This window comes from Phacochoerus africanus, chromosome 11 (assembly GCF_016906955.1).
Source record: "Phacochoerus africanus isolate WHEZ1 chromosome 11, ROS_Pafr_v1, whole genome shotgun sequence".
In the NCBI taxonomy this organism is placed as follows: Eukaryota; Metazoa; Chordata; class Mammalia; order Artiodactyla; family Suidae; genus Phacochoerus; species Phacochoerus africanus.
In genome coordinates, this window is record NC_062554.1 from 20,033,164 (window position 1) to 20,060,087 (window position 26,924).

General features: G+C 49.0%; 1 protein-coding gene across 4 annotated transcripts in view; it reads right to left on the minus strand.

The window, feature by feature from the left end:
* ME3 (malic enzyme 3) overlaps positions 1 to 26,924 on the minus strand; it is a 291,238-nt gene that overhangs the window by 60,008 nt on the left and 204,306 nt on the right. For all 4 annotated transcript variants that reach the window (XM_047752811.1, XM_047752810.1, XM_047752812.1 and 1 more), the window contains exons 5-6: positions 13,046 to 13,121; positions 3,192 to 3,353 (exon numbers count right to left, since the gene is read on the minus strand). In XM_047752811.1, coding sequence (XP_047608767.1) covers positions 3,192 to 3,353; positions 13,046 to 13,121 — 238 coding nt within the window. The remainder of the gene's footprint in view (positions 1 to 3,191; positions 3,354 to 13,045; positions 13,122 to 26,924) is intronic.

Here is a 26,924-nt window from a genome sequence, read left to right on the forward strand (position 1 = left end):
GGTTGAAACACTGACAACTAGAATGTTCCCACCCACGCCTGGCTCTCAGTTATCTCCCTCAGCCTAGCAGAGTGCCTGACACCTACTAAACACTTCACAAGCTTTTAAAAAACAAGTAAAGAGAAAGTATGCACAGAATAATCTTCACCGAAGAAATGAGAACAAAATTAGGGGCACCTTATGATGCCAACTGGGTAAGAACTACATCCATATAGACACACAAACATGGGACGGAAGCACACAGGTAGCAGAGGGGGAGAAATGGCATTTCCTTTTTCTTTAAAAATTATGAAAAATGTTTTAAGTTACTTTAGTAAGATAAATTCTAAAAGTCAAGACATGGTCTTTTCTCATAGAGCAACAGCACCCCGGGCGGGCGGTGTGGTGTGGGGAGAGGAGGACGGCTGCGGGTTAAGCCCTCGCTCCCGGCTCTTCCAGCAGAGCTTCTTGGGCAAGTTAATCTCTCTGGGCCACAGCTTCCTCAACTATAAAAGGAAGGTGATAACTGAAGCTCCTACTGTCAGGCTTAAACCAGGTGGTCTGTGAAAAGGGCCTGGCCATGATTCCTCAGTTCCCACCATTTTTTTCTGGTGGGTTTGTTACAAATTGGGGTCAACTCTAAACATCAGCATATCATTGCTGGGGGCTGGACCTTCAACAGCAAAGGATCTAAGGCATCTGCTATTTTTTGTTGTTGTTGTTTTAGGGCCACACCTGTGGCATATGGAGGTTTCCAGGCTAGAGGGTGAATCAGAGCTATAGTCACTGGCCTATGCCACAGACACAGCAATGCCAGATCTGAGCCGTGTCTTCAATCTATACCCCAGCTCATGACAATGCGGGATCCCAACCCTGAGCGAGGCCAGGGATCAAACTTGCATCCTATGGATACTAGTTGGATTCGTTTCTGCTGCACCACAACGGGAACTCCTAAGGCACCTGCTAGAGGCAGCCCAGCACCTTCCAAGGGAGGCAGCAGCCTCAGAATCAACCTAAAGTCATTCCATTTCTTGCCTAGAGCCAGATTTTAGGAGGGCTTGAGTGAAGGTCTCAATTAAATCCCGCTGGAACCCAGGAGGAGGTGACGGATGGAATAAGAACTAACACAGTTTGCTACACCTATTTCTGCATGCATGCTCCACATATATTTTTTTGCGGCTGAGGGGTGATTTCAGTAAAACCCAGGATCTGGCTGGGGAAGAGAACCACAGTGCTGAGCAGACCTTGAAGATGTCTTGAGCAACTGTAAGGCTTGTCCTACCATCAGTCTCCCACCTCCTGTGCTGGTGGGGAGGCATATGGAGAAGAGCTTTAGAGGTAGGAGAAACCCTCTGGTCCAGACTCTTGTACCTTCTGGTCCAGACTCTTGTACTAGAAGGGGATGGTGTCTGGATGGATAGAGGCACCACCTGGCTGTCAGGAGTACCGGGACCAGGGTCCCTGCTTCCCAGTCCAGCACTTCTCCCACACCCCTTGTCCTCCCTCTTCCCATTCCCACCCCTATGAGCTCCCAGCTCCCAGCTCTGAGGCCAGTTCTCTCTGCTGCTCCCTCATGTGACCAGATCTGTGGATGAAGCCCAAATAAGCATCACTTTTCACTAGGGGCTACTGTGCTTGTTTTTGTTTTAAAATGGGGACATCATATGGCATCCAGAGAGGAGAGAGGCCATGCAAAGGGTCACCTCGAGTCTTGTTGAGACAGATCACTGCAGAACGCAAATAAGCATAAGCTTTTTACAATAGGAATCAAGAATCTAAAAAATAGCCATTCCCTTTGCCTTAATATTTCCACTTCTAGGAATTTATCCTTGGGAAATCATCAGAGATGGAAAGACTGATCTGCAAGTATGGGTATCAGAGCACAGTTATATTTGCAAGAAGACTAGAAATAACCTATGTGTCCAGGAGCGGAGGGTTTCTTATGAGAGTTATGACACCCCAGGCAGCTACGAAAACAGCACTGTGGAAGAATGGCAGTGATGTGGGAGAAAACTCAGGACATACACACATTACATTTAAAAAGGCAAAACTAACACTGTACATGTAATACAAACCTAATTTTCTTTTTATAAATGCTCTGGGGTGGGGGAAGGCTGGAAGGAAATATCCCAAATTGTAAAAATGATCAATACTGCTTGTATGACTGATAATTTATTTTTAACACGTCTCTGGATTTTTCTTCTTCTTATTTTTTCTTTTTAGTGCCACACCTGAAGCATATGGAAGTTCCCAGGCTAGGTGTCAAATCAGAGCTGCAGCTGCTGGCCTGCACCACAGCCACAGCCACACAGGATCTGAGCCACACCTGAGACCCACACCACAGCTCATGGCAACGCCAGATCCTTAACCCACTGAGCAGGGCCAGGGATGGAACCCAAATCCTCACAGACACCATGTCAGTTCTCAAACCTCTGAGCCACCACAGGAACGCCCAGGTTTTTCTCAATTTTTTTGAAGACGAACATACACTGATTTTAAACCCAGAGATAAATGTCATGGATGCCAGCCAGATTCTTAACCCACTGAGCCGCAATAGGAACTGAGGTAACTGTCATTAAGAAGGAATTCTTGGGTATTTTTTTGAGTTCTCTGACACAGAGACACAGAGCTGAGAACCGCAGACAGGCTCAAACACCATGTCCCAGGGTGGTGGTACCCAGAGCAGACAAACTCTTGGCTGGGGCCTGAGGTCCTTAAATCCTCAACCACATGTAAGGTGGCCAGTGGCTCCCAGCCACAGCTCGGGGAGTTCCTCTCCCTGGGTTAGCAGGATGCTCTTCTGCCTGATCCAGACATGTCAGCCCTTGGCCCTGGTGCTTTGAGTTTTCATCCTTTTACAGAGGGAGCTTCCCTCTAAAACGCTGAAAAAAACACAGCCAAGCAGCCACTCCCACCTCGATGGCTTTCTCCACAAATGGATCAGAGAGAAGCCCTGAAGGCAATGGAGCTGCCTGGGGTTGCCTAATAACGAAGTGCAGAAGGTCCGAGCAGGGATCAAGGTGGCAGGAGGTAGAGGACCAAGGACCAGGGAGGAGCGAGGTCCTCAGGTCACAGCCATGTAGGGCAAGTGCCCTGGAGAAGGGGACCCCAGAAAGAAATGGCCCCATGCTGTGCAGATAGAACCACCGCACAAAGGTGCTTTCCCCACCCCATCCCAGCCGCCACCCTCGGGCTCCTGGCTCCAGCATTACCTCGTTGTTGGTACCGACGTCCAGCAGGACAGGGAGGCACTGCCGAGGGTTGACACCTCCACACGCCGTGTACAGGGCCAGCTTGCCCACGGGGATGCCCATGCCATAGCAGCCCAGGTCTCCCAGGCCCAGGATGCGCTCCCCATCGGTCACCACCACAGCCTGCAAGACAAAGCAGGATGCCATCAATTGGGACGGCGCCTCCCGCGACAAAGTGCAATACATCAGGCCTGACAACCAGACGCCCGCTGCTTCTGCTGGGGGGTAAAACGGCTTTGTCCGGGACAAGGCCAAAGGATTCTTTCGACTGCAGCTGGCAGGGCCTTCCTCACCACCCCCTCCTCTTCCTGGCAGGGCTGGTGAGAAACCCCACCGAGGTGAGATGATGGAAAGACACCTGCCTGCATTCTGAGGTCTGGGGTGGAGATGGCAGGAAGAGCTGAGGTGGGGGGACCCCATCGGGTCACTCTCCCTCAAGAAACTAAGCAGACGAGCTCTGCATGAGAATTGTGAGGAGGAGTGGTGGATGGCAAGGGAAGGACAGAAGGAAAGGAGATAATAACGCAAGCGTTCCTGCTGCTACTGCAGCCCTGGGGTTTAGACGCCAAAGTAAGAGCTCCATGGCCTGCTCCTGGGTATAATCGATCCAGTTTGCAAAGGACAGAGCTCCTTGTGAAATTCGCTCGCATCACTGTTTCCCACGAAACCAGGAGGGTTCTCAAGCTGCATGGGGATCATCTTTGTGTTTTGGCAAATAATTAGTGAAGGCATGCTTGGACCAGACGTAGCACTAGTTCAAGGCTAACCTACTGTGAATGAACAGATGCTGATGGCGCTTGATGGTGATGACAGAAATATGACGATGATGGCTCGTCACTGACTCATTCATTGATTTAACATATCTCAATAAAAATCACTACTTTGCAAAAGACACGGTGCCAAATCCTGGGGAAGGAGCTTCAGTTTGCTCATCTGTTAAGAACAAGAACGCAAGGACCCAGCCCTTTAAAGGACTAATGGGCAAGAGAGAGATGGAACATAAATATTCATAATGACTCTTGGGGGAGTGTGAGCGCAGCTGAAGGGCAGCAGAGATTGAGAGAAGGGAGAGGCACTGCCTGTAGGGTGACCCTTCTTAGATGAGGAGACACATGTGCCAGGCCCTGGGCAGAGGGAGACTGTCCATCAGGGGCACAGCTGGGGAGAAGAGCATTTGATACAGAAGGAAATTAAGGCCCAGGGTAGAAGTGGGGGGAGGTGGGCTACGTGTGGGGATTCAGGTCCCACGAAGGGAGAGACTAGGAAGTCAACCAGGAGTCAGACTGTGAGGGGCCCTGAGCATCAGGCCAAGGAGAACCCCTCAGAGCAAGAGTGCAGGGGTTTCCAGGTCATCCTGACCTGCTCACCAGCACCAGTTTCCTCCACTTCTAAAGGTGTGGAATTGATGGGGTCAGTCAAGCCCCCCACGGGAACCAGCTTTGGGCCAGGATTTAGGACCAGCTCTGCACCAGAGATGTGCCAGTTGGCTCCAAGCATGGGGCCCAAGGGCAGCAGAGGGGTCAGTTTAATCCATGCAGGTACAACGCTGGGCGCTGAGGAGAAGAAGATGAAGACCCACCCCTTCCGGGAAGGGTTTAAGATCCAGAACCCACTGGCTCCGTGGAATCTTCTCTCTCTCTCCAGGGATGAGAGTGCTCAGGGCTGTGCTGTCTTTCAGTCAAAATAGGTATAGAGATTCTTGATTTTTTTTTGTGTATGTGTCTTTTTTATGACTGCATCCTTGGCATATGGAAGTTCCCAGGCTCGAGGTCGAATTGGGGCTACAGCTGCCAGCCTACACCACAGCCACAGCAATGCCAGATCTGAGCCGTGTCTGTGACCTACACCACAGCTCACTGCAATGCCAGATTCTTAACCCACTAAGCAAGGCGAGGGATCGAACCTGCATTCTCATGGATGCTAGTCAGATTTGTTTCTGCTGAGCCACAACGGGCACTCCCAGGTGCAGAGATTCTTAAAGACACTCTTCTGGGAGTTCTCATTGTGGCTCAGTGGGTTAAGGACTCCATGTAGTCTCCACGAGGATGCAGTTCGATCCCTGGCCTCATTCAGTGGGTTAAGGATCTGGTATTGCCACAAGCTGTGGTGTAGGTCACAGATGCGGCTCGGATCTTGCATTGCTGTGGCTGTGGTGTAGGTCTCAGCTGCAGCTCTGATTTGACCCCTGGCCTGGGAACTTCCATATGCGGCAGGTGGCAGTAAAAAGATAAACAAAAACATCCATCCTTCCACTGCTGGAAAGGGGGTCTGGAAAGTGCAGTGGGTCATGGAGATCATGCTGTCCCCCTCTACAGCGTGTGCCTCAGACCCACGTCTCACCTGGTTCCCCCACTCAACCCCCAAAGCCTGGCCCTGGCAGGGAGGCAGGTCTGGGATTGTTATCCCTGTTTCACAGCTGAGCAAACAGAAGCTCCTGGACCTTCATGTTCTATACATATTTGTTAAGTATCAGCCACATGCCAGGCACTGCACTGGATGTTTCCACGTCAGTTATCTTAGAAACATTAGATGACTTGCCAAGGGCACCTTGCTCGTGTGAGTGGCAAGTCAGGATTCTCATCAGCCTTGGGGTTCCTGGTTCAGAGTTCCTTTGATCACCCCGCTTGGCTGGGCAAATGCACCTGTGCTCTTGGCAAAGCCTGGCCCTGCCTCGGTGCCACCCACCATACGGCTTGCCTCTGACCTCCTCCTGGCAGTTCTCCTTGGGGAAGTGTGTGCCCTCATGCCCCCCACCCAGGTGCCCAAACTCTGGGCCTTTCTCCACCATCTCGCCTAACCAAAGCTTCCTCCTTCTGGCTCCCCTTCTCTTAGAATCTCCCTCTGCTGAGGGGCGGTGAGTGACAGTTTGACAGAGGGAATCACGTGCTGCTCCAGGGTGTCATCCTGATAATTCAGGAGCCTTTCAAGGTGGCAGCGGGGCTCTGCAGGGCCGCCCTCCCAGCCTGGAAATGTCCTGGGCACCCTTCTGCACACCAGACTCCTCTGAGGGCTGTCTCACCACCTCCTTCTGACTCCATTCTCAATCTCATTGTGCCAACAACTGGGTTATTGCAACAGCGTCACGACCAACTAACGGCCCATAAGATAGAGCCCAAAAGGCTTAGCTCCTTAGTGACATGAACCCAAGATACCCTCTGGCACTTCCTGCCAGTTACTCATCTACACATACTCGCCCACTCTAACCAAACTGGCCTCTTCGCTCCTGCCAGACACAGTCTGAATTCACCTGTAATCTCTCGCCGCTCAGCCTCTGTGTTCCTCTCTTCCTCTTTCTCCAGCGGTGCAAATCCTGCCCGTTACAACTCAGGGTGATTCCTCCTAACACTTGCTGTCTCTGCCACGCATCTGCCTGCTCATCGTTCTGTCTGCCTGCCTCCTGCAAACATTTATGAAGCACCTACTGCTTGCCAAGCCCTGCATAAGGTGCAACTTAAAAATCTGATGGTGACCACACTTGGGTTTTTATTTAACATTTAAAAAAATGCACATTTTAATCCCACCAAACAGTCTAAAGGGGAATGGAAGGGGTGTTGGGGTCTGATAACCAGTATTTGGATCTAGGCTCCTTCTTAATGCACCAGTTGTAATCTTGGGTCAATATATAACTTTTCTGAGTTTTAATTTTCCATAAAATGGGAACAATAATAATATCCAACTTATCCAGTTCTTATAAAGATGAAATGGAATAATAGATGCCTGTATGTCTGTCTGTCTGTCTGTCTGTCTGTCTGTCTTTTGCCCTTTTAGGGCAGCACCCACGGCATATGGAGGTTCCCAGGCTAGGGGTCTATTTGGAGCTGTTGCTGCCGGCCACAGCCACAGCCACAGCTACAGCAGATCTGAGCCTCATCTGTGACCTACACCACAGCTCACGGCAATGCCAGATCCTTAACCCACTGAGTGAGGACAGGGTCCTAGTCAGATTTGTTTCTGCTGCGCCACAATGGGAACTCCATTTTTTTTTTTTTAATAAATGCCTCCTTTTAACCAACTTCCTTGTATAAAGTAAGTGATCAGCAAATGATCACATCTCTTATAATCATATGGATGATTATTATTTGAGGAAAAGATTAAAAATTAGAATTATTAATTGTTTCATCTCTCTTTAGTTTAGCATTACCACAAAGGACCATGCAATAATTATCTGCTTTTTAAAATTTTATTTATTGGAGTTCCCATTGTAGCTCAATGGTTAACGAATCCGACTAGGAACCATGAGGTTGTGGATTTGATCCCTGGACTTGCTCAGTGGGTTGGGGATCTGGCGTTGCCATGAGCTGTGGTGTAGACTGCAGACGCGTCTCGGATCTCTCATTGCTGTGACTCTGGCGTAGGCTGGCGGCTACAGCTCTGATTAGACCCCTAGTCTGGGAACCTCCATGTGCCACGGGAGCGGCCCTCGAGAAAGGCAAAAAGACAAAAAAAAAAAAAAAAAGCAGTAGGGATCAAAAGGCTGACGGCAAACGTGAGCAGCAGCCTGGCATTTCAGAGCCCAGCAATAGCTACCAGGGAACTACGGGCTCTCAGTTCCCCTGTTTAGATGCCTTTACAGCTGTAACCCCCCAGATGACTAGGAAGAGATTCAGAGGCTCTGAGGATCACGCCCCCTTGCTTGCTCTGGCTCTGGTCTCCTCGGACATGGAGCTCAGGCGTGGGCTGCCCACAGCACAGGGAGGCCCTCTCCTTTCTGAGTACCCCTCCTCCTCTCCTCCTCCCCTTTTCGCGCTCCACAACGTAAATCATGCACAGTACTGAGTTTCAAATCTTGGTTCCACCCTTCACATGCAAAGAACCTAAGGTCTCGGCATCCTTGTCCATGAAGTGGGGGTAATAATGATCCCTGCCTCTTAGAGGGTGGTCGGGAGAAGTCAGCGAGTTGATCTGTGCAAAGCACTCAGCAGAATGCTGCCGAGGCGGATACGGCGCTCTGCGCCATCCCCCCGTTAGGAATAAAGGGGTTATTCCCCCGGCTTTGCCCTCCGCTCGCAGCCCCCCTTGGGAATCTCCTGTACTGAAGAGAGCCACCTTGGCCAAAGGTACACCCGGCCCCCAGGGCAGGAGGCTGCAGCCAATGCCTGATGGATGCAGGGGTATCAAGGCCCAGCTCCCACGGCTCAACTCGGATGCCTCTGAAGGGCCATCCTCATTCCAGAGCCTCCTCACGCGCTCGACTGCATCCTCCTGGGCTCCCCACTCAGCTCGGCCTCTCTCCCTTCTCTGTTCTGCTTCCTTCCCTTCTAGAGGTGTTGATTCCTGTCTCCATCTCAGAGAACAGTTCCCAGGAAACCCAACTTCTGACACGAGCACAGCGTGGGGTTTAACCCACAGGGGCATGCGCATGGCAGGCAGGCACTTGGCACTGGCATCTGGTCCAAGTTTAAGGGTGCATGTGGTTGGGGCCCGGCAGGGGATGCTCCCTTGTCCCCATTACTCTCTCCTCTCGGTATGTCCTCCCCCAAAGCTGTCGGGACGGGGGTGAGGGAGAGATTTAGGAGCTTGGGAAAGCTGTCGGGGAGGAGGGCTGCTCTGAGCTGAGCCTTCCTCCCTGTTCCGGGCAATGGCCGCTGTGGGAAAGAGTCAGAAAGCCCTTCCCGCTCCCCTTTGGGATTTACACCGGGCCACTCTGGGCAGGCCAGGCTGCCCCCTCCTCTGAACAAAACTTCCTGGTCCCCCCAGCCCTGGGCTTTGGCCTCACCTCCCTCACAGCCTCCTCCTCTTACGTCTCGGTGTGCGGTTCTGCTTTCTGGCTGGGAAACCACAGAAAATGTCATCTTTTATCTTCTGAGTTGATTAAGAAGCTTCTCTGAACCAGCCCTCCCCTCCAGCCAAGCAGCCAACAACACAGAGATACCTGTGCCTTGAGAAACTCTGCCTCCCCTACTCAGCAGCTGGGGAAGGAGCGCCCTGGCAGAGGGCTCCGGGCGGTAGCAACACTCACTCGTGGGTGGTCTTGGGCATCGCCTAACATGGGCTTGCTCGCCTGAGAAAACCCCCCCCCCCATCTGTTCCCCAGGACCCACCTGTGGGGCTTTAGAAGCACTCCCTGCTCCACTCTGACCACAGTGACTGTGAGAATCCAATGAAATAATGAAAAGGAAACCAGAGAACCATGAAAGGGCTAATGAGCAGAGATTCCCTACCTGGACGAGGAGACCTCTTCATCTCCTCTTTCAATGACAACTGGAGAAAACATACCAGTGAACAAGACTGTAGCTTAAAATACTCCGAATCTTTGAAAGCATAGCTCTGGAGTGAGAGGAAACGTCCCTCCAGAAAAAGGCTGGTGATGGGGCAGGGTAGGCACTGGGGTAGGCTGCGGGAAGCCTGATCAGTCCTAATTGACTTGTACAGGTGCCAAACCAAGGGCCCAATATTCAGAGCACCTGGTTTTTAAACATTTTTTAAACTTTTTTTTTTTTCTTCAAATGAGGTCTCCTAATTTTAAAATGTTGTCTACGAACACAAAACTTTCAAAAATCACTGAAGCCAAATCAAACATGCGTTGGGGCCAAATCGCCTGGCTGCCCTTCTGCGGTCTGCCGTTCCCAGGCAAGGGGACCCCCTCCCTCGGCTGCCCTGAGGCCTCTACAGTCTCTTCCCCGCACTGCTGTGTGTGCTTCCTCGGCCTCATCCACCTCCAGCAATGACCATGTCCATTCAAGGGCCCTTCAATGCTGCGCAGACTTTATCAGAGTTAATCCTCACGTGTGCCTACTGTGAGATCAGAGCAGTTTTCTGCACACACAGCAGGTAAATGGAAGATTCAAGACCAGACCCCAGGTCAGTCTGATTGCAAAGCCAGAGCTGATTCTTCCACACAGTTTCTGAGACTGACCTCTAGGTTTCTCCAAAGTGAAACAGGAGTGAAGCGGGGAAGGGACCCTCCGTCCCCTCTGGGGTACCACAGGGCGGGTGGTCAGCCAATCACCCCATTTGCTCCTGGTCCTGGTCCCCTCTCTTTGACAGCACAGACATGGTCTACTCTAATTGTTTCTGGATCAGTCCCTAAACTGGACTGATCCAGAAACAAAGTCCTTGAGGTATGGCCTGATACCTTCTTTCCCCCCGAGCCCCCAGGGGGTTCTACAGAATGGACGTTTACTCAAGGGCCACTGCACATGATGGAATTAGGTGCAGGGCCCACATCTACTCGCTGAACGTAGGCTTTTCCAGAGACGCCTCACTTTGTGTGAGGCCCGCTCAAGCCCCACCCCTTCCAGGGTGACCCCAGAGCCCGCGTTCCTCTTCCTTCAACATCACAGCAGTTGCTGTTTCTACAGCTCTGGTAAGTGACGCTTAGAACCTCGAAGATTCTCCGTGGAGGTTGGGTGAAGTCAATGGATATTTGGCGGAGGTTCTATTGTGAATTCATATCTTGATTTCCTAACTGGAGCAAAACAGTTTAGGGGTCAGGGTCTGTGTTTTTCTCTCTTTTTTTTGTTTGTTTGCTTTTTTAGGGCTTTTTTTAGGACATATGGAGGTTCCCAGGTTAGGGGCTGAAATGGACCTGTAGCTACCAGCCTACACCACAACCACAGCAACACCAGATCGGAGCCATGTCTGTGACTTATACTGCAGATCATGGCAACGCCGGATCCTTAACCCACTGAGTGGGGCCAGGGATCAAACCTGCATCCTCATGGTTACTAGTCAGCTTTGCAACCACCGAGGCACAACAGGAATTCTGAGGGTCTATGTTTTTCTCATTCTGCCTTCCTCAATGAGGAGCCCCGGGTGCAATTTTCTAGGTTATGCCCTGCCTAGAGGAGGGATGGAAAGCTGAAATCCAGTCCACGAGCCCCTCTCCAAGGCCCTGAGCCCGCCTGGAGGGAGGGTGCCTCTTTCTTACTGGTTAAAAGGCATGTCTTGCCGTCTTTCTTTTTAAATCCCTGTTGCTCACACAGAGGCACTGCGATGTTAGCGCAGACACCCTCTCCCTGCTCCCGGCACGGGACCTGGTACCTAGAAGATGCTTATCACGGTCCATTGACTGAGTTCATTCAACTCAGCAAGCATCTACTGAGCGCCTACGGTGGACAAGTTTCAGCACGGTGGAACTGTCCAGAAGGATAGTCCAGGACCTCAGAGCATGTCCACACAGGGCAGGCTGGAGTTAACTTCCCATCAAGTGAGCTGGCTTCCCTCAGTGTGCTCAAGATTTTATTACAGATTTATCCTAGACACACCCTGGAGCCTTTCTTCTTCTGGGATTGGTGTGCCGAGTCTAAGCAGGTATGAGACACACAGGCCACATCACACTCACACAGAGATGTAGGCATTGAGCTCTTCACGGAGGCCAGGACTGGAATCCAAGGGCCTGGGCTGTGGCTTGGGCCTGGGTCCTGAGAGCCAAGGTCCTCTCCTATTGGTGTGGTTCTGAGTGCCACCACGACCCCGAGAGGGTCCAAAGGAGGTGGGGCAAAAAGAGAGGTGGGTACAGAGAAGCTGCACTCAGGGCGCCTGGTGGAGGGAGGTGGCCCAGGGAACTGGCAGGGACGGAGGGAGGGAGGGCCTGAGAGCAAAGGACAGGTGGAGTGTCCCAGCCTCCCAGCCTCACCCCAAGAGCTGCATGTCCTGGGCTGGGCCAGCTCCAACCCCTCGCCTGCTCCTGTGCCAGAAATGCCCTTACCAGGCAGCTAGCAGAGGCTCTGTATTTTTGCTTCACCCATTTTGTCTACAGAAGTGACAATGATCTAAATGCCAGAGCCCCTCAAACTCTTCCAGAGAAGTCCATCCCCATGACAGGAGAAGGTCTGGGGACATGCCTGAGGCTGACAGGTTTCTACAAAGCTGCACCAATTTCGCCTTCTATTCAGCCCTAACCCTACCCATACCCCTAACCCTACCCCAACCCTGTTTGTCATGCAAAATCAATGTTTTCTCCTTAAATGTTCTGAGGAAAACTGATGCTCCAGGAAAAAGTGCAGGTTCATGTGGTCAGTCTGTATATACCTCCCTATGCCCAAGTCTCTGCACAACACGTGCACTGCTGTGTACACAGTAGTGTGTACAGGCTGACACGTTTTTGTTTGTTTGTTTGTTTTTTAATGAGAGTTGCAATGTTTATTTCAGGTCCTCTCTTTTTGTTTTTCTTTTTTGACACACCTGCAGCATGTAGAAGTTCCCTGCGCCAGATATCGAACCTGCGCCATGGCAGCGACCAGAGCCACAGCTGTGAAAATGCAGGAGTCTTAACATACTATGCCATCAGAGAACTCCCAGGTGTGACACTTTTTTTTGGTGCAGAATACCCCTGCCCTCTATCCTAGTCTCTCCAATGCTCGACTGTCCCAACTCTAGCCCTCATTTCAAGGCCTGGCTCCAATGCCACCACTCCCATGAAGTCCTTCCAGATTTCCCTCAGGCGAAAAGTGATCTCTGCCCCTTTAACACCCCCAGCTCTTTCTGCGTGCCTGATCAAGTTCCACCAGTTAATCTTGTGTGTCTCTATTTTATTTTCCTCATGAAAAGTCAGCTACTTGAGAAGAGGGTCTATATCTGATCTTCCTCTGCATCCGCTATGGAAACTGGCAGTGCATATTCAGCAGGTACTCAATACATGCACTACTACTACTACTAATAATGATAATAAAGGACAAGTTCACTGGGTGCCTGGTTAATGCAAACCTTTACTCCGTGCTTGGCTGGCAGTGGTCTGTGCTCTGGGCCTGGGGAAGGGATGCAGTGTCCTGCCTTCAGTGTTGTAATGGCCCATTTTTAGCTGAGAATGTCTCTAGTCCAGGCTGAAGGATTCATCTAACAACAGAGCAACAGCAAAGAAAGTAGGATCGTACCTTAATATCATCTTCTGGCCAAGAGTTCAGCATTGTTGGAAGATGGCCCTTGTCATGAATGGTGATAAAGAGCCCACTAGGAAAAACAAAACACACACACAGAGAAACCAATCAGACTAGGAACAGGGCAGAGATCACAAGTGCTGTGTATCATTGCATCACTTAATTTTGACCAGAGACCTAGTTCAAAGGGGTCCCAGAGCCTCAACAGTGTAGGAAGCCCTGCTCTGTTATTTTTTTCCAATTGTTCCCCTTCACCAGGCAAGGGGTCCCTGGACCTGAAGGCTGTACTCACCTGGAGCCTGTGTCCCCGGAGCCTATACCCTCCTCCCTCCCTCTGGACCAGGCACACAGGACCCCAGAACTCTCTGAGTGGCCCCAGCGCTGCTTTCAAGGGGTGTGTAGGCATCTCCTCTAGGTCCCTCCTTCTAAGCACAGACCACACTGTTGGGGTAGGGTGGGGTCCCGAAGCCCAGGGCGATGACTGGAACTTGGACCCGTGGCTTGTGATGTCCAGACACACGTACATATGGCCTCTTGCAGTGGGGTCGGAGCTGGGGATAGGAAGGGGGTGGGCTGCCAGCTATGAACCAGTTTTAGAGTCTGCGCATCCTAGATTCCGACTTGGCTTTCCAGACCATCATGAAGGTCTATTTGTAAAGGCAGGAGGATGAAACATATTTTACTTAACAGTTTATTAGCTTGACTTAGAACTTTTACTGTGTAGACCTAAGTATGTGGGTCTGAATCTTCTGTGCTGGGATCAGCAGTGAGAAAGTGTGAGTCCCTGCGGCCAGGCGGTGGGGAGCAGCACAGAGGCTGGTATGGGTTGGGGTTCGTGATGCTTCTTTCCTTTTCTGTCCAACACACCCAAGAGAGAGAGGCTCCTTTGACTTACAAAGTGCCTGGGGGAAGGGCTCAATCTGTTTGTGCTGGTTTGACTAGGCCGGGGAGGTGTGGGAAAAGAGTTCCCCATCCTAACTGCCCCAGCCCAATCAGAGAGCATGTCCCCAAAACTCCCGTCATGGCTTCAAGTGGTGCTGGATTTTCTGACCCCTCATTTATTTATTTGGCTGTACTGCTGGCATGTGGAAGTTCCCGGGCCCAGAAATGAACCCACACCACAGGGGGGACCCATGACACAGCAGTGACAATGCCGGATCCTTAACTGCTAGGCCACCAGGGAACTCCCTGTGACCCATTATTTAAATCATACCCTAGTTAATACTGTAAACACCCATGGCCCTGCTCTTTGGTCTCACCAGTCTTGGAAAACCCTCATCGCTGGAGAAACCCACTGTCTGCTCCCTGTGCCTCTTCACCCAGGCAGCTGAAGGCAGATGGAGAGAGTCCTACCACGGGGCAGACAGGTTGGTACCACTGTCAAGGTCAACCCACACTGACTCTCAGCACGGACCAGCCTCAGTCCCTACAGTGTTTCTCTGCTCCAAATTCACTCTTTGCGAAGACTTTCAAGTTTCCAACTGCCTCACCTTTCCCCCCACTGCCCTAGTGACTTCACCTCCAATGTCACAGGAAGCATCCACTAGTTTCCCACGCTGGCATCCTCAGCCAATCCTTGCTCTCCTCCTGTTCCAGTGAAGGTTACGGAACCTCAACTGTCGATGTTCCCACCTCCCTGCCGCCGCCCCCCGCCCCAGTCTCTCACTCTACTAGATCTTCCACCAGCCCTAAAATATGCCCGAGGAATCCCCCTTGTAGTACAGTGGAAACAAATCTGACTAGTAACCATGAGGTTGCAGGTTTGATCCCTGGCCTCGCTCAGTGAGTCAGGGATCCAGTGTTGTGAGCTGTGGTGTAGGCTGACAGCTGTAGCTCCTATTCGACCCCCAGCCTGGGAACCTCCATATGCCGCACACAGCCCTTAGGGGGGGAAAAAAAAGGCAATTAAAAAAAAAGAAAAAGACACCCATGGAGTTCCCATCTCGGTGCAGCGGAAATGAATCCAACTAGGAACCATGAGGTTGTGGGTTCGATCCCTGGCCTTGCTCAGTGGGTTAAGGATCCGGCATTGCTGTGAGCTGTGGTGTGGGTCAGCAGACGCGGATCGGATCCCTCGTTGCTGTGGCTCTGGCGTAGGCCGGCGGCTACAGCTCCAATTACACCCCTAGCCTGGGACCCTCCATATGCCGCGAGTATGGCCTTAAAAGACAAAATAATAAAAAATAAAAATAAAATGCTCTTAAAAATAAAAAAGGAAATTAACTTTTTTTGGTTACTAACAATTTTAATGGTTTTATTGAGTTATAAATTATATACAATAAGCTGCACATATTTAAAGTGTACAGTTTAATAAGTTTTGATATATTTTGTCTTTTTTTTTGTCTTTTCTAGGGCCACACCCACGGCATATGGAGGTTCCCAGGCTAGGGGTCAAATCAGAGCTGTTGCCTCTGGCCTATGCCAGAGCCACAGCAACTCGGAATCCGAGCCACGTCTGTGACCTACACCACAGCTCACAGCAACGCCGGATCCTTAACCCACTGAGCCAGGACAGGGATCAAACCTGCAACCTCATGGTTCCAAGGTGGATTTGTGAACCACTCCAGACCCATTATAACATTCTGCTTACTTGATACATGTTAGACATCTTCCACAATAAAATTTTAAACTAAAGAAAACAATAAGAAAAACACCACCAAAGCCCCAACTACTCTTGACTGCCACGTTCCTTGCCAAGACTGTTTTCTCTCTCCGCCCTCCCACAGCCAAACTTCTTGAAAGCACTAAATACACTGTCTCCATTTTTTTTTCATCTCCCACTGAAACATGCTTTTCTCAATATCATGCAGCCCAAACTGCTCTTTTACCAATGACGTCCACATCCCTAAACGCTAGCAGCTTTCTGGTCCTCACCCTCTTTGGTGTCTCAGCAGCATCTGACACTTGGAACCACTCCCCACCCAACCTTTGGTTTCTATGACTCCACTCTCTGTGAGTTTTCTTCTACCTTTCAGGAGGCTCCTTCTGGGTCCCTCATGCTGGTTGTCCTGCCGTTAGGTGCTATAGTTCCTCAGAAATTTACCCTCTCCCATCTTCCTTTTTACTCTTATTCTTTCTCTATATGATCTCATCAGTGCCCAAGGCTGTTGACCAGAGTCTCTCAAGTATCTGCGGACCAGAGTTTCTCACGTTTGGCACGACTGACCTTTGGGGTGGGACAGTGCTTTGCTGCGAGGAGCAGGGATGTCCCGTGTACTGTAGAATGTGGGGCAGCATCCCTGGTCTCTAACCACTAGACGCCACTAGCACCCCACACCCTGTTGTGACAACCAAAAATGTCTCCAGACGTTAGGAAAAGGCCCCTAGGAAGCAAAGGTGCCCCTGGTTTCCGAGCCATTGTTCTAGACCTTTATACTTAACTCCTTGACCAAGGTCTCCCTTTGTTATGTCTCAAACTTAACATGTCCAAGGCCAAATTCATGCTCTAAACTTGCATCACTCTGACTCAAAGACATGACAAAACAAAACCCCAGGACCCATCTGTTTCTCTTCTCTTGTTCCCTTTCTCAGTGACCATTACCTAGTTTAACCACCTAGTTTAACCACCCTCCAAACCCCTGGAAATACCCTTGACACTGTCCTCTCCCCGTTACACCACCCAAGGTCAAGTCCTTCATTTCTACCACACCTGGTTCCTACACTTCTTTCGTTCATAACACCACCTACCTGGTCCAGGCTCCTAAAATCCCTTCCCGAAAGCACTACAATAACTTTAGAATATCCTCTCTTGTCTCTACCTAACCTACTTTTTGGACCAGTATAAAGGGTGATGCTCTTGAAATCAAAGCTTTACTGTGTGATCCTTTGTGATAAATATCCTTTGCCTCTTCCCATGGCTCTTGGAATAAAGACCAAAGTCCTGAGCAAGGCCCTTCATCAATTCACGTCATCCTTCTTCATGCTGCAGTCATCAGCCACACTGGCCTTCTTTCCATTCCTGCCTGTGCTATGATTTTCTTACTCCAAGGTCTGTTCACATCCTGTTCCCTCTGCTGGCAACCCCCTGCCTCGCTTCATTCTTCATTTAGTTAATTTCTACTTATTTTTCTGATGACTTCCAAGTCAAAGCTGGGGCTCCTTGTTATAGATTCTCAAAGTATGGAACCTGGTACGCAGATTTGTGTGGCTATTTTGTTTCTTTCCCCCATTAGACTGTAAGGTTCAAGGTGAGACTTTATTCTGTTGTTGCCTTTGTTGTTCACCGCTGTATGCCCAGGCTTAGTCCATTTCTGAATAAGTGGAAAAGTGAATAAGTGAACTGTGACGGTGGTTGAAGATGAAACGTGTAGAACTAAGTTAGGGCCAAGGAAACCTCCATGTGTGCTATGTTGTCACACACTCAAGGGACCACTGTGCTGGCCTGCGTGGTGCTGTGCCATGCATATGGCTTAGAGTGGAGAAATGTATGTATGAAAGCAGTGGAGAGGCCAGTGGGGAGGAAGACCCCGGAGCCTAAGACCTGGGGTTTACAGGGCTCTTCCCAGCATGTTGATTAGGGGCAAGGTGGGTCCTGGAACTAACTTATTCATTAGGTTTGAGAATGAGTTCCACACATTTGGCATTTTGAAATAACCTCAGGGGCACTCAGTTGTACCAATCAACGTAAAAACAAAGCACTGGATTGGCTTCTTGGAATGTGTATCCAAGGATCATCTCTAGGCAGTTTGAGTTTGGAAAAATCATACCATGTTGACACGAATGAATGTCGACTGCTGCCCTGGACGAGACAAGCAGTCACGTGTGGGCATCCTGAAGTTTAAACAGTGGTACCTGCCTTGGTGTCAGCAGAAAGGTAAGTGGGCCAAGCGGAGCCTCCTATAAGCCTGGAACCTTTTAAAGAACCACCTTCTCACTTCCAAACCAGCTTCTGCTCGAGGTGTGGCCTGAAGAGGGCATATGACGGGTGTGACTCATCACCAGCTTCTATTTTTCCACAGTGACAGCTCTGATATCTGTGAGCAATTTCCCCCCAGGTTGTCCAGAGCTGGTCACATGGAACAACAATACTAACAAAGAGGCCAACTCTTCCCAGCTGGAAAGGCCAGGTCCCAATCCAGGGCTCACTGGTGACTCACTGGGTGACCTTGAGGAAGTCATTTACCCACATTCATTAATCCCAATGACGCATTCCTGGCCTCCAGAAGCTCTTACCCCTGACCTGTTTTGGAAATGTACCTCGGCCAAACAACTCCTTTTCTCAACATTCCCTTTCCCAGATAGAGGCTTAGTAATGATATCTGGAAAAAAGCTCACATGTTAAGGGGTAGGATACAGGCACTATTTTAGACCTTGGCAAAAGTCTGATGTGCTTAATTCTAAACAATGGAAAAGTGTGATTATAGAAATTATCTGCTACTTTAAAATAGGCTCTTTGTTGAAGATAAGAAGAGGGAGGAGGGAACTTAAAATGAATATTTTTATATTTAAATTCGAGCTACTAAAATTTTCAAAGACCCCTTTTTGCCTTTTTTTGAATATATAACTTCATGCTCTGCAGAGATCACGCTGCAAATGAACAAAACCCTTTGAAACGTATTAATAGTTTTTAATCACGTAAAGTGCATTTCCATCTATTATTTAACCTGCAGCTACGAAGGACCTCAAAAGGATTGCCCTGGATGAGGATTTCGAGATAGTCAGTCCAAAGACTTTACAAACAAGGACACTGAGGTCCAGAGATGTGAAACGACTTGTTTAAAGTCACAGAGCTCATAAGCAGCAGAACTGGCTTGAACCAGGGTCCTGAGTCCAGCGCTCTCTTCACTGCCCATTCTCTTCACCAATCTAGTTCCCAATAACCCGCTAGGGATACAAACAGAGATGCTCATGGGGGGGGGGGCATTGATGAAATATTTTTCTTTGATGCATATTAGCAAAGAAGTGAAATGTGCAGAGTGAGGGATGAGGATGATAACAAATGGACTGCAGGTTCCAGCAGGATCCTTGGGGAGTGTCTCTTAGCCATGCACCCATTTCCAAACAGAACAGCATCTAGACCAGCTCAAGAAGAAGATAATTTCAGGGAAGAAAACCTCTTAGGTGCACTCAGCAGCCTATTTTCAGGTTGATCCACTTTCCACTCTGAGAGAGGGGTAGGATTTTCTCCAGCAGTACCTGGTGACGGGGTTGGTTCTTATCTCTGCTGTCATGAGAAATGCAGACACTCACTCCTCTGCATTCCTTCTTGGCAGCTCCAGGAAGAAAAAAAAAGTGTATCAGGGGAGATGCAGCCACCTACACCTGCTTAGGCTCACCCCAGACCTTAGGCCCACAGGAGTCCCTGAGGCTCCCGTGGGGATTTTCAGGGATTACTTCCAATAATACTGATCACTGAAAGAGATGAGGCTGCAAGCGACTCGAATGAAGTTTTAGTGAAATGGCAGAAGGAAGGTATCAGAGACTGGGGGTTAAATGTATGTGCTTTGCAACCACAGCACCGGGGCTCAAAGCCTGCCTGCCTCAGCTCCTCACTGGCTGCATGGCTGTGGACAGATTATCCCTTCCTCAAGCTCGAGTTCCTGATCTGTAACGTGGAGACCATGACGCCAGCTGCCTCGTGCCTTCATCCCAAGCATCAGCTAAGACAATGCACAGTTAAAGAGTTTACTGCGCTGTCTGCTGGCATGCAGCAGGTGCTCAGCCAATGGCAGCGCTCAGTGTTGCTGAGTCAGTGGGGTGGTTAGGAGCGCAGGCTGGGAGTCAGGCCACCCAGCTCCAAAGGCTGGCAGAATGCTCAGTGAGGTACCTGCCTCATCGTAAGTGCTCAGTAAATGTTAATTATTAATTCCTATTTTAACAAGTCTTAGTCCATGTCAATGTGCATGTCTGTCAACCAGGGTTGACAGTTGCATGTGTCTGTGGTGAAACTGGAAAGCAGTCAAAGTTTGTAGAAAATCTTGCTGTATGCGGGTCACTGAGTTGGGGTAAAACAAAGGGCCTTTGGTGAGGCCCAGTTGGGCCCCCAAATTGCCCATACTCCCTGCAAGATCTAGTAGTCAACGAGGAGGAGATCAAGGGCGCCTGAAAGGAAACGCAAGTCACAAAAGGGCAATATTTACTCACTCGCTCATTCTTCATTTATCCATCCATCCATCCATCCACCTACCTATCCACCCAATAGGCTTTTGAGCATCTCAGGAACTCTGGTCCTTTACGTACTCATTTTAAATCCCTGCAGCCCTCTCAGATGGGCGTCATCACCCCTCTGGGGATCAGACTAAGGCAGAAGAGACGTGAAGGTAGAGGTGAGATGTAAACACAGGTCTCTGGATCCTGGAAATGTGGCTCCTTTAGGTCTGTGATTTAGGACAAGTCACTTTAACTCTCTGTGTCTTAGTTTTCTCTACAGGAAAATGGCAACAATGGCTTTTCCATTTTGGAGTGACTGTGGGGATTAAGCAAGCTCACACAAACTCTGCACCCTGTAAAGCCCTGTAGACATGTACATCTTAATCTCACTATCTGGCTGACCCTGCCCGATACCGTAAGTCTTAGGAGGGAGTGTTAAGTGTGCCTGTCTCTCTGGTTTCCTGCTGGCCCTTTACGGATGAATGGGGGAGTAACTGAGTGCCAAGAAGCTCTGCGTAGCCACAGCTGGGTCTGTTTCAGGCTTCTCTCTGTGAGAAGGAGCCAAAACCCCTAGAAATGAAAGCTACCCTGTGAGACACTGCCTCTGACAGCTGGTGGGATGATATCCTTCTGTTCTGAGACACAAAAGAAGGCTGGAAGGTGGGAAGCTCCGGGAAGCACTGGGCTTGGCTCCGATGAGACGAAGGGGCATTTCCAGCTTTTGAGTGAATTACAGGCTGACCCGGAGATCCCCCGGCACAGAACATCCTGCAGCAAATTAATGTAACCTGAGCACTCATCAAGGTAATGACGTCTCTGAGTAATCAGAACAGAACACCCTTTTCTGCTCCCGGGGCTGTGAAGATGGGCATCTGGGTGAGAGGCGTTTATCGAAATCTATCTCTGTTAATAGCCATTAACTGGAACAGGAAAAAAACAAAAATAACTTCAGCCCTGATTAACTCCCCCAAGTTTTTCCTGTTTACTTCAGGGAAGCAATTTTGGAACTTGGGGGAAGAAAAAATATATATAGTGACTATGGCAAGCTGCCAACCTCTGGAATCAGGGCTTCAATGACTATATACCCTGCTTTACAGGACATATAGCACATTCCTGAAAAATTGTGAGTAAATAAAATATCCCTAAAATAATACTGTGTGTGTACTCAGGAGGTTGCTGTTTAAAGGGAACCTGCAGAGGCTTGACCAGGGACATAAATCATTGTCCCCTGATTCGTGGCTTTCACAGATTCGAGACTTTCCTACTTGTGTTTCTAGACACAGAGCCCAGGTTCCTTCTCAGCTGATGCTTGGATGTCAGGGCCTGAGGAGGAGTGGCCAGAGGAGGGGGGAGCCCCCTCTTGCCTGGAATCTGGGGATAAATGTGTGACAAGTGAAGGGAATGAATTCATGCCTAAAAAAACTAAACACCTACTTTATTCTTTCACACTTAACTCATTTGGCCTAAAAGACGTATTTGTTACAGGCTGTTCATCCTGCAACGGTGCTGACCTGACACTTTGGGGTGAAAGTGTTAAAGGGCCAGCACGTGACTATCGTCTCCTCTTCCTTTGCTGCAGCAACCTGTACAGTTCAGATGAGAATCCGGCCCTGGGGTGAGGAAGACTCCAAGCACAGCTCCCAGCTGACCCACGGGACGTGACGCAGGAGCACAGAATAAGCTTTAAGGGTTGTTTGCTCCGTAGCATAATCTAGCCATGGTATACTCTGTTCCACAAAGCCTTTTGGAGAGGGCCATTGTGAAAAACAAGATGTTGGCACTCTGGTTAAAGCAGAGGTGAGGGCCTTCCTTCTTGGAGGGTCTTCTCATTACTCTTCATCTCAGCAGTTACTGTTCCCACAACAGACCCCTGGCAATGACACCAGAGGGAAAGAATTCCTGATTGGAAATGGTGCTGTAGCACTGTGGGTTAGTAACTATTACTTAGAAAAGTATGTCTTTACTTAGTAAGATAATCTCTAGCTGCATCCAAGTTGCATTCTTTCTTTGTTTTTTATGGCTGAGTAGTATTCCATTGTATATACATACCACATCTTATTAATCCATTCACCTGTCTGGACATTTATGTTTGTTTGGCTGTCTTGGCTGTCACGAATTGTGCTGCAATGAACATAGGGGTGCACGTATCTTTTTGAATTATAGTTTTATCACACTAAGTGAAGTCAAAAAGAGAAAGACAAATACCACATGATAGCACTTACACGTGGAATCTAAAATATGGCATAAATGAACCTATCTACAAAACAGAAACAGACTCATAGACATAGAGAACAGACTTGTGGTTGCCAAAGGGGAGTGGGGAGGGAGAGGGAGGGACGGAGAGTTTGAGCTTGGTAGATGGATAAGCACTGTACAGCACAGGGAATTATATCCAATCTCTTGGGACAGCACATGATGGAAGATAATGTCAGAAAAGGAATGTGTGTGTGCATATATATATATATATATATATATATATATATATATATATGACTTGGCCACTATGCTGTACAGCAGAAATTGGCACAACACTTTGAATCAAGCATATTTTAATAAAAATAAATAAATAAATAAAATAAACTCTCTTAAAAAATAACCTTAGTCTGTTGGAATTTCATAAAGGCAAGCATACGTGACGTTTTCTCCCTCCGACAAAGGCCTGCAAATTACATCACTATCTCCAGTTTCCATCAGGCGCCAGAAAATCCTTGAATTTTAGAATTTAGTTGCCCAGAGAGAAAGAAAAACAAAGACAACTGTTCATTTAGTGTTATTTCTCGAGAAAAAGACTCTTAACCCTTATCTCAGCCTGCAGAGGAGGGACTCTAAGAAGTTTCCTAAAATAGAAGTGGGAAAAGAAAAAAACCCCAACAAAACCCACTTAGACAACATTCATCTAGGCTTCTTGGCACCAAGTCCGACCAAAAAAGACTTAATTAAAACAGGGTCAGTGACATCAGGCAAAGCACCGCGGCTGGGCTCTGAAGGAGGGACATGAACTTTCAACTTCAGAACAAAGACTTGCTGTTGCCACGAAACCACCATTCCGCACATTTTTTGGCAACAAGGGAACCTGTCCTCTGAAAACACGAAAGAGGCTATTTTTAAAGCCCAGCAGCAGCCTGGAGGGCTGAGCAGCACCGCGGGAGAAAGGCGGTCTGAGAGGTCCCATGCAGCCCGACACCTGCTGAGGCGGGGCCTGGGGACACAGGGAGGTAGCCGACCCTGCCTGGGACGAACTGAAGGATCAATGGTTCCCCCTCGTTCTGTGAAATGTCCTGAGGAGAGTGTGAATAAAAGCTCTTCTGGAACTTACTCGTCTCTTTTAACTGTATGTTTAGAGGTTATGTCACAGGTCTGGGAGCCAGGGAAGGGGGGACCAGTTCGTGGTAGGTCACTCAGTCCTTTGGTTTTAGTTTCTATCTTGAGGGACATTGTGATTATTTTAGTCCATAGAACCACCACTGAAGCTAATTTCCTGAACCTCAGACAGGACAGCGCATCTTGCTTCCATTCTGTCTCCCTCTGAGGTGGGCCCATGCCCCTCACCCCCACCCCTGAAGTCCCCCTCTCCTGCTGACCCTCACAGTGAGGGGGAGCATGCCTGGCTTCCAGAGCAAAGGTGTAGATAGTGGCTCCACCCACATGACTTCCACAGTGGGGCCTGGGAGTGGGCAGGGCTTCCCGGACAGCAGGTGCTTGAGGGTACGACTGCCTTGCCGCCTGCCAGGGTTTCTTGCATCCCGCTTCAGGCATCCAGCACTGAGCTGGTCACATGGAAAAGAAGGCCAAATACGACTTTACTTCTGGTTCCATGGGGCTTTCTGATCTAGGTAGACTAGAAAAACAACAGCACTACAATGGGGTATAACAGTACACATGATTGGAGGATGGGGAGAACCATGGAACAAGAAGCCCCAGGATGCCTAAATCACAGTGACAGGGAGCCCCCACTCTAGGGCTCTTTGCCCTCCCTTCCCACCCTCCCTCCTCTTGCTGCTGTGGGGACAGCTTCCCCCAAGTAGAACTGAAGCATCTTAAGAGCAGGGACCACATCCTCCATGTCTGTTGATTTCTATGGGTTCCCAAGACAGCCCTATAAACATCGCATCCATTGCAGAAGAGGATCTCTAAATAAACTCCTTTATATCCTTCCCTGAATGCAGGAATGGAGCTGTTAGGACAAGGCACTAAAGTTTTTCCACTATGATATCCAGCTATGTGAGTTTGGAAAATTTATCAGATCACTGAGCTTGCTTCCCTAACTAAGAAATGCTGAAGGGAGATCAGATAACCTCTAAAAAAAATCCATGACTCTATGACATAATCTAGCAAGACCTGCAGATTAGACCTAGAACAGTTGCAAGAACATGAATTTGGAGCTCCACAGACCTGGGCGCAAATCCCAGATCTATTCCTTATTTGCTGTTCAACTTAGCAAATTACTATCCTCACCGAGTCTTAGTTGCTCCTTACTAAAATGGGGCTCTTGGAGTTCCCGTCGTGGCTCAGCAGAAATGAATCTGACTAGTATCATGAGGACACAGGTTCGATCCCTGGCCTAGCTCAGTGAGTTAAAGATTGGGTGTTGCCATGAGCTGTGGTGTAGGTCACGGATGTGGCTCAGATCTGGCATTGCTGTGGCTGTGGCATAGGCTGGCGGCTATAGTTCCACTTCGACCCCTAGTCTGGGAACCTCCATATGCTGCAGGTGAGGCTCTAAACAGACAAAAAAGAATGGGGCTCTAATTGATAATTAATACTTAAATCCATCTCACTAAGCTGATATGAACATTAAGTAAAATAATACACTGTGTGTCACAAATTGCCTCTTAGGTTGGAACCTACGCCATGTTTCTCAAAGGAATGAATGTCAGGTCCCCTCCAAATTCACACCATGGTTCCCAGGTAAGGTGACTACATCTTGTGGGTTGCCTGTGTCTTGACACAATTATTGTTTGCTATTTCTTTTCATTCTCAAAAACCTACTGATCTGCAGGTCCAGCCTAGGAAATTCAATACCGCACACATTTCCTGGGAACCTTCCGTGGAACGTCAGGCTCAACTTTCATGGCATTGTTTTGAGTCCCTTCCCTGTGTGGTCACAACACAAAGCATCTGTGAAGCACCTACAGCCTTTTGCCCTCCATGACCTTCCAGAACAGTCTACAGTGTACCTTGCGCCAAGCTCTGCAAGAGGACAGAGGATGGAGCCTTGAAGGCTGCAGACCTGTAAACCTCAGGCTGGTCTTGGCTCCCTGAGGGCCTGATCTTTGGCCTCAAGTAAGTCATGTCATTTTTACCTCGGTTGTCACATGTCAAATGAGGAAAGGGAGAAAGAGAAGGAGCCAATATTTGTTTAGCTCCTGCTGCAGTCTGAATATGGCTCTCTGAAATCCATATGTGGAAATCCTAATGCCCAATGTGATGCTATGAGGAGGTGGGGCCTTTGGACCCTCATGAATGAGATTAGTGCCCTGAATGGGAGGTCCTGCAGAGTTCCCTAATCTCTCCTGAGGACACAAGGACAAATCAGCCACCAAAAGAGAGCCCTCACCTGGCCATGCCAGCATACTGATCTCAGACTTCCAGCTCCCAGAGCTGAAGAAATAAATTTCTGTTGTTGATAAGCTACCCAGTCTGCGGGATTTTGTTACAGCAGGAGGAATGGTAGAAGATAGCTCCCATTAGGAGCATTTTACAAATGCCACACCATTTACTCATGACTGCCAGTCTGGGAAGCTAGGAAGCTGGTATTGTTCCCATTTCCACCTGGGAGTCGGGGGCGGGGGGGGGGGCTCCATGAGATAACATCACTGTGACAGCAAGTAGACTAAGCAGTACAGGCAAAGAGGTGAGAAGCTGCCACGCCTTCGTGTCTCTCTTGCTGAAGTTTCAGGAGGTGTCCGTAACACACTAAACCCTTTAGAAGACAGATTGCTATTAACATAGAGAAAAAATGGAAGAGGTTTCTAATTGTTTCTACTGTATTTTTCCCTCCTTGGAATTTTCAACTATTGCATGCTGCTCTAGTGTCTTTGATTAGGAGATGATTTAGGGCAGGAGAAAATTGTCTGAGTCAAATTCCAAGGGTTGGGGGGAAGTTTCGCCATCTGTTCTCCTCGAGTAAGAAGGATCCTGATAAGGTGGACAAATTGCTGAAGAAGAAAGTGTGGTTTTCATTTTGAAGAAAGTATGTATACCTGGACAGCTGATACAGCATGCCCTGTCTTTCCATCACATCATCAGCTGACCAAACGATTTATAATCAGGAGGAAAAAAAAAAGAAAGGTCCTTAGACAAAAACTTCGGCTGAAATGGACACCCCTGATAGCAAATCACAGCAGAATCTGAAAATTCTCATTTTTTGCAGCTCACAGATGCTTCCAATTAGAACAGGGAAGGTCAATGTGTGCAGCTGTTACTTGAAAGTACTAAAAACTTGCCAAGAAAACTCAGATAGCATTGGTACAAAGGAAGGTGTTTTTTTTTTTTTTCTACTGAAATATTTACTCCTCCAAAAATAATAATCACAGAGGCTTCGGGGCCCCTTTTTCCCTGAGACGTCACACTTAACGCTCTCCACGTTCTTTCATGGCTGTGAACACGGCACAGACCCACACATGCCTCCACTTTAGAAAACAAACACACACCTTCTTGCCGTCTAGAAGGCCCCCAGTTAATCCGAGTCTCTGGGCAATCAGCTTTTGGAACGTGGGTCTGTTCTAACATGACCTTCTGATTCAGCCAAGCAAATAATCATCCAACCCAAGAGGCTGGAACTGCT